The sequence below is a fragment of the Eptatretus burgeri genome, chromosome 17, assembly GCF_056783735.1.
Source record: "Eptatretus burgeri isolate ZD-2024b chromosome 17, Ebu_testis_v1, whole genome shotgun sequence".
In the NCBI taxonomy this organism is placed as follows: Eukaryota; Metazoa; Chordata; class Myxini; order Myxiniformes; family Myxinidae; genus Eptatretus; species Eptatretus burgeri.
This window is the reverse complement of record NC_140977.1, coordinates 19,120,400-19,128,632: the sequence shown is the minus strand read 5'-3', so window position 1 is coordinate 19,128,632 and position 8,233 is coordinate 19,120,400. Positions and strand designations below refer to the sequence as shown.

Sequence of the window (8,233 nt, the reverse complement as noted above, 5' to 3'; positions counted from 1 at the left end):
TCTCTGAAGGTCTTATTCGCCTTCTCCAGACCTTTGCTGCTGTTTGCCAAGTGAAGTGTTCAGGAACGTCGCATGAAATAATTCTGTGTGTCTGGATCTTCACAATTCTTGGCAAAATAGGCTGTCAGCTTTGTGTGGGTTCCTGCTTCCAAAGCTTGCTCTGCGTTAGCTGGGTTGAATACCACTCACTGCTCATCTGAAAGGTCAATAGGAAGAGGGTCAACAGCTGATGAGTGGTCCTGTGTGGAGAATGTGAAGATCCTCCATGTTGCCTCAGATGCTCCGATGAAGCAACACTGCTTGTACTGTCTGTTTTCATCATTGCGATCCTTCATGCTGACTTTCACATGATCCACATCAGATTCAAAGATGATAGTGGCCTGGTCACAACCTTTGTAGATATACTTGTACAGGAACTTGACGGCCTTGATTGAAGAACCGTATTCCATGATGATATGGGGATGGTATTTCTGGAGCAGCCTGGATTGCATGGAACATTGCTTTTGTTGTCAATGAGGATTGTCTTTCTAGCAAATGTCAGTGTTGTAGTGTGTCCACCGTTGTTGGGAGACCTTCACGATGGGTTGGATAAGAGTAATTTTCGAGCTATGTTGGAGCAGTGAAATATTATGTAAAGTCCTTTAAGCAGCGGCTGCTGATCATACATGGGCAGTGTGGTTTGACAGCACCACATGGTGCATGTACCATGAATTTCTTCACACAATCCAACAGGTCCTGAGTGCATGGGTTGGTGAGATGAGGTAGTTTAGTACTGATGACCCTGTCCACATCCTGCCACATGTGTTGTTCACCATGAAGAATGACCAGGAAGTGGCAATTGGGCAGGCCCAGCTTCTGGAACTTAGTGGTGTAGACGAAGCCCTTCAAGTCACAAGAACACCAGCCTCGAAGCCAGATAAAAGCTGTTGCTGCTTAATCTTGAACACTCTGGCTGTGATGTCTGGACAATCTGTGGCTGTTTTGTGTGGTTCAAGTTGGATCACAATTTCCTCCCATTGGGCATTGCAGGTGAAGGTGATGAACAAATTTGGCTTGCCGAACTTTCGCCAAATGGCCATGGCATAATGGTCGTGTTTAGCTATAAATCGTGGACCACAAGTTAAAGTGGCAGGCAGAACTACGCTACGTCCAACACAATCTGCATCACCAGGGCCTCTGTTGAGTTCTGCGTGGAGGATGTCTTGGTTTAAGTGGAGATATTCCAAGAGCTCTGGTTCTATTTTGGCCCACAGGCCCACACAGCACTGTTCCATCCATCCATTGGGACCATGCTTTGTACAGAGCATCAGTGCTGCCAAAGCAGTCTCCTCGGCTATTGGGCACAATCCTGGACAGGTCACTACGCCGACGCAGGATACTTGAATGGTTCAATCATCCCAGCAAGCTGGTACTCATTTTGCCGACCTTGGAACGATGACAGGCTGAGTCAACCTCACCTGGTATTAATTCAACAGCCAAGCAGGATTTGAACTCAGGACCCTAGGATCCCAAGCCCACCACCCTAACCATTAAGCCAACACCAGGCATACATTTTGGTGAGCAGCCCTGTAACTTAATTTAATTGTCCATTTGTGTGTTTAATTTGTGTTCTTCATTGATTTGTTTAATATTTGTCTCTAGTATGGAGTTAAGTGAGATTGAAGTTATGTTGGGGTGACTGAAAATGTTCCCTGGGAATGGACCCCTCCTCACCCCCAATAAGTCATGTTAAGGTGTTCCATTACCAATCATCTTGCTATCGCTTACCAAGCCAGCAATTCCTCATCAAGCGTTTCGTTGGAGTGCTTGCTTGAGTGCTTAAGTCACTTGGTGAGCGCTCTACAATCTGATTGGTAATGGAACACACCCCAGTACTTGCAGGGGTGTGTTCAGTTACCAAGTTTTTTTTTTTTTTTTTTTTTTGTACACATCGACAAAACTCGTGGAAGAGCTAAAAGTTTCTTGAAGAGCGCTAAAAGTTTCTTATAAAACCTTTGATAAGGAATGGCTGGCTTGGCAAGCAATAGCAATATGATTGATAATGGAACACACCTCAGCATGTGTGCGAGACCTGCCTGCTGTTTGTGCTGTTTATGCAATGAAAAATGTTAATTTTTGGTGATTTTCACCCTTTTCGCCATTGTTGAACTATTTTCGCTTTTCAGCACCGCTGGGGTCGTTTCATTTTATCCTTGGGACAGGCGCTCTGATTCAAATAAAATAAAATAAAAAAATAATCGCAACATTCCGCCATGCGCATAGGTTAGTCCATTTACTAATGAGGGGTTGTTTTGTGATTGTACAATAAATTGTAGTATGGATTTGTTAAACAATATTGACATGTATAAACATGAGGAATTGTACACCTTTAATTGTGATTATTTTTGTATTTGTATGCATTAAACCAAGTTATGATTCCACTTGCTTTCTCTACTAACCTAACCTCACACCATAATTTTGTAATAGTCCTATCTCGTTGGATATCAGGAAAAACGTTTTTTAATCGATTCATTACATCACAGTGTTTACTTTCCTTAAAATAAAGCATTCCCTTTGCGCTGTGTTTATCACCACTCATAAGTTAATTTGTTTTGGCGACAAAGTGAGATCCCACCCTTGGGGGCCCTGTCTTGGAAGATTGTGAATTACGATCGGTCGTGAATTACGATCCCCACTTTGTCTGGGGGCCCATTGCAATTGCATGGGTTGCACGACCCTCACGCTGCCTCCACCTGGAGCCCACACTGAATTTAGGACCCACATTGAGCTCGGGCCCCACCTTGAGCTTTGGGCCACTGGGCATGGGCCCTGAGTGCCCGAGCGTTAATCCACCACTGACTGAGCATCATACTTTTCTGGGAATGCATCCACGAAGTTAAGTGGAAACTTTCTGTAGTGTCTTTTAAATTAACAATTATACAATTTATTTCAAAAAATATCACACTTTGCAATTTTTTTTAATTTATGAAATTAAATATCTTAAATCGTAGATAAGTCGATTCTGAGTAGAAACAGAGGCCGAACTTTTGGGGAAAAAGTATTGACTTTTACATCAAAAAAATACAGTACAAAGAAATAACTAATGTTATAACTAAACAGTTTTGCCCACAAGGGCCATTTCCTACTTCCATAGGACTATGTCCAGCAGACATTTCACCACTATCTCATGAAATCCACTTCTCCACCCACAATATTATCTGCATACATCAATCACAACCCAACTCAACCCTCTTATCAGATTACTGTTTCATCCCTTCCTGTCTCTCCCATTCCTGTTCATCCTTCCTTGCTTGTGTCCAACTGTGGCCAAGTGTTTTTTTTTTTTTAAAACACTTCAGAATTGGTCTCTTATATCCACCTGGGAAATTGGAAATCAGCCACTGCCTGACTGTCAATTTGTTATGTCTTTTTTTCCTCTCTCTGGAACCTCACTTTTCCATGAGCCATGATCACATATGAACATGTAAAATAAATCAATAAAACGTGTGCAATTAAAGGTCAATCAGAATTGATGATAGTACAAATTAAGGATAACAGGATACAACAAGGAGCATTATTGTTGGTTAAAATATTTTACCAAATGACGAAGGAGATAATGGATGTTTGAGAAATTGATCTATCAATGTGGTTATTTATTAAAGCAATGAAATCACAATGCACGGGTTTTTTCCTTAACACCAGAGTTCATCATCAAACTTTGCAAAGAATAATGTGTCAACATTGACAGAAACCTTCATGGGGATGGTTATTGAAGAAAGAAGCTTCAGAGTAATTCGGTTCTGGTGGATCCAGGTGGACATCAATGTCGTGCTCAGTTTTCACTTCCACTTTCACAAAAAAATCTGGAAAAAGCAACCTTTAGTAAATGCAGGCAGTCCTGTGTCACATGTCTATCTGGTTCCATATTCTTAAAATAGCTAAATAAATACTGTCAGACCCCGTTATTCGCAGGTCATAAAGTGTGACCAACCTGCTTCGACATTCGTGCTTCGTGCATTCGCATTTTTTAATTTTTTTAAACACTTCATAATTGGTCTCTTATATCCACCTGGGAAATTGGAAATCAACCAACATCACAGCATTACATACAAAAGGTCTCCAAACTGTCTGCCTATGGAATCCAAGGTGAACTCCACTCTTGGATTACTGTCTTCCTCTCCTCTTGTAGTCAACATGTGATTCTCAACAGAACCCTTTCATCTTCTCTCCCTGTCAAGGCTGGAGTACGTCAAGGCAGTTAGTCCATGAGCCAAGGTCGGGTTGGTCGGTACCATACCATCTGGGGGGAATAATTCTCATAGTTATTTTTGGCAAGGTATACAACCCTAGAGTTAGAAAATATGTGATAGCATTGCATCGGTGGTAGCTTTTTGTGTGTTATCACCCTGTTTATATGCCTACCCTTAAATAAGCTTTTGTGCAAAATGGCCAGTACAAGGAAAGACATCCAACTTCAACTTAACAGCATTTTTTTTTATCAGCCAAACATTAAAATTGAAATTTGTCTCACCTTTTGCTAGAATCATTTGCTTCTCAACAAAAAGTGCTAAACATGCCTAGGTCGAAAGGTATGTCATTGGTGACACATATATCAGTGTCTATTTCCTGTGTGATAAATCATACCGCCTTTAGAAAAGCATTTGTCTATCATTTACTGTGGAATGTAAATTAAAGTTCTGGAACAATATAATTACATGGGTGTTTTGCAAATTTATAAAGAAATCAAAAAATCAAAATTTATTTTTTGTATGTTGTATATTAAGTATAGCAGACAATGCTACCCCACCCCCTAAATGAAAAAATACCTAATTTGGACGGATTTACGTAGTTTGGTAAATGTCATGATATTTTCCCTGTTCTTGAAGGATACTTTCCAAGAATCAAACAAAGGTAAATGATAGCATGTTCATGAACAAGATTTATGTTTTTTTTCCCTGTAATTTCTCAAAAAATACAGAATTTCAGGGATTTAGATACTCAATAATGCACATATGAAGGTATCAAACTCCCGCATTGCACAATATAAACCAATAAGACAGTAGCAAGATGGTTAATCATGTGCAATCTGATGAATGAGTCAAAGGTGAAAATGAAACAGAATCTTCTGTTGTTGGGCATAAAATTCCAGAATAGAAACACAAATGTGGTGTTCCAAACTAACAAGACCATTACCTAGGCCCAATGTGTTGCTGATAAACATTTTCTTCTGAACCAAAGATAGGTCCTTTATAGTTTCGAAGACATCTCTGATCATATTGTTACGGCTGTGGAAATTCGCAAACCACCATTCAGGGCCCGTAGGTGAGATATCTTAAAGTACATGTGGAGTTAGCCCCAAACCCGTTGTATAGAGGGAATTTATGCGATTCATTCGGGCTGCGACGCTTTGAGATTGCCGTTTTTCTGTTCTATCTTAATTTTGAACCAACCACGTCTCAACCGCCATCACACAACAACCACCTTAACCACCACACCAGCCATCGTCATCAACTACAACCACGCTCCAACCCTCAGACAACAACAACGCCAACAGCTACGACCTTTACCTTCACAACTCAATCCCACATCATCGCATCACCGTCATTCCCAAACGGCACCATAACAATCAAACCACCACCGAAAACCCTCCACCACCCTCACCTCTCTCCTTCTACGGCCATTCCCGCACCACCTGTGAACACTGAGTCTCGGGCTGTCTTGGGCCCGTTCAGCGATACTCCCCGAGCCGCGAGCGCAAATAGCGGCCTTTCCGAGGAAAATTCGGATCACAAACGCTACACGCGTCTGTGTGAAATTGATATATGCAAATTCTAGGATCAGGGGAGATTCACGCCCCCTTTCCTCCGACCAATGGCGAGCGTGGCTCCGCCCCCGAGGTCATCCTGATCCGGATATTTGCATATTAACTGCTCCTGCCGGCCTATAAGTAGGCGAGCGCAAGGCGAATGGAGAGCGAGTCGAGTCGGGTGGAGAGCGAGTCGAGTCATCGGTGTGGCAGAGAGTCGAGTCGGGTGGAGAGTCAGAAGTGATCGGTGTGGCAGGAAGAGTCGAGTCGGGTGGCGAAGTGATCGGTGTGTCATCGAGTTGGGTTCTGGAGTCGGCTGAGAAGAGTTGTGGGAAGAGGCCAAGGAGCTCGGGTCCGAGGCGAGAAGGACGGAGGTCGGCGACGAGGTCGCAGTGTGGGATCGCTCGTCGCGGTGTGGGATCACTCGTTGCGGGACCCAAGCCAACCAGTCATTCTCCCTCCCCCAGGGCATCAACAATTCCCCCTTTCCCCCGCGCTGAGATAGTGCAAAAAGGGGGCCCCGTTCCCACCCCACTCCAAACGTCGTGCCAACGAAACCCGCCAAGGAGCACAGAGTCGGGGCACAGCCACGCGGCCACATCTGCGGCTCGTCCGCCAATGCATCACGAGGACGCGGGTAGGACCCCCCTGGTCTCGCGGACCTGGCCGCTCCTTCAGGTCACGCGCGCATATTGGCCTACAGGCCCGTCTGCCCACTTGTCTATGAGGGTGGCTTCTTTCCTTTGCTTTTGAGTAAATATGTGTTGGCGCCGTCTGTAAAGTAGAACTGTATAAGTGTTGCCGTGTGTGCGCGTAGTCGGTAGTAACTCTGCGTCGTTGTTGCTTTTGTTTTGATTGCAATATCTGCATTTTGACTGTTTGGCTGTATATGTGTGCTTTCCGTGTGTCGCGTCATAAATGTGCTTTGTGTGAACTGTTTTCCCGTTTCGCTTTGTCTTTTCTTTATTGACCCTCCATCCTGCTTCACGTAAAGGGTTTGTAGTGGGCTTAATACACCCGGTAATTAATCGGAACCGTCAAGGCCGACGATGACACTGCTCGGTTATCACTGTAGCACGGAACGGACCGCTTAAGCGGTTCGTGTCCGGAGTCGACCTGCGGCGAGGTACGATCGCCGGTTTACCATCCGCGTGGGTACTTAGGTAGGTCGAGTTTGGCGAACAACCCTATCCTACGCGGGTGGCCGATTGGCATGATTGTGGTGAGGTCGAAAGGCCCCGGGCGATAGTTCCTGGAGGGTCTTGACTGAATTGTCCGTCCGGTGGGTGACGCAGTCGCGATTCGAGTGACGCGGCCGTTCGCACGCCGGCGGGCGCAAATTCGCAACACTGGTGTCAGGTCGTGGGACACGAACCCATCCCCCTCCTCGCAACACTGATGTCCGGGAGTGGGATTCGAATCCCTCCCGCCTCCAAGCTAAATTCACGGGGAATCGGTTCAGGGGTGAGAGGAGCGACCCCCGAATCCCTCCAAATTACGAGCGATTTAAATTAACCCCTTACGAGAAATAAGATGGAGTCTCAAGGCGAATGGGAGCCGGGGGTAGTAGAAATGGATGTAGAATTGTTAGAATCCATGGCCCAGGATGGAGACCCCGAGCAGGAAATGTTGGTTGTGCAGGAACAATTTCCCCCCCAACCGAACCCAGAACCCGAAATGGGTGCGGCAGCGGCCGCGGTGTATGACACCTCCCCTCCCCCTCTCCGCCAAAACCCCCCGATCCTGGCCGAATTGGCTTAGCCGAGCACACCCGACATGGCCCAGCAATGCGCCATGCTGGTGGCAATGAATGCGAACATAAACAGCAAAATAGATGGAGTGAACAAACAAATGGAAACAAACACAAACAAAATGAAAGAAATGCGGGGTGAGACGCAGAACATGGGCCGAAACCTGCAGGCGGGCATGAAGGCAATAGCAGTGGAGCTCAAAATAGCGACGCCACGTGTGGGAGCGAACGAGCTGGGAGGGAGTGCAACGGTTGTCAGGCCCGCAATGGAGGCGGGTGAGGGCAAAATAATTCGGGGGACGTCTTGGGCGAGAAGCGTGACGGTGACACAGAGGGAAAAATTAAATGGGGTGACCGAAACGTGTGAGATGAGACACGAGGTGACGACAAAGGAAATAAAAATAGTGGAGACAAGGGAGATAAGGGAAGAGACGGAAATATCAGAGACACGGGAGGTAGAAACGGTAAAGGAGAGATCAAGCTGAGGTGCATCGTTTTGGAATGTCAAGATCTCGGACCTTGATTTTGCAGATGATGCAGTCATCTTTGCGGCGACTTTAGATATTCTTTTGGAGGCCCTCGAGGTGCTGAATGAGGAGTCGGAGCCGCTGGGATTACGGTGTGTGTGTGCGTCTTTGAAGTCTGAAGTGAAGGCCCGCTGGGCCGGTTACTTTGAGCGGTTTTCCCAGGCTGATCCC

The 8,233-nt window shown here is 45.5% G+C and overlaps 1 protein-coding gene across 1 annotated transcript in view; it reads right to left on the bottom strand.

Moving 5' to 3' along the window:
- LOC147009473 (uncharacterized) overlaps positions 1–8,233 on the bottom strand; it is an 88,883-nt gene that overhangs the window by 13,198 nt on the left and 67,452 nt on the right. The window contains exon 6 of the mRNA XM_085861188.1: positions 3,732–3,842. Coding sequence (XP_085717314.1) covers positions 3,732–3,842 — 111 coding nt within the window. The remainder of the gene's footprint in view (positions 1–3,731; positions 3,843–8,233) is intronic.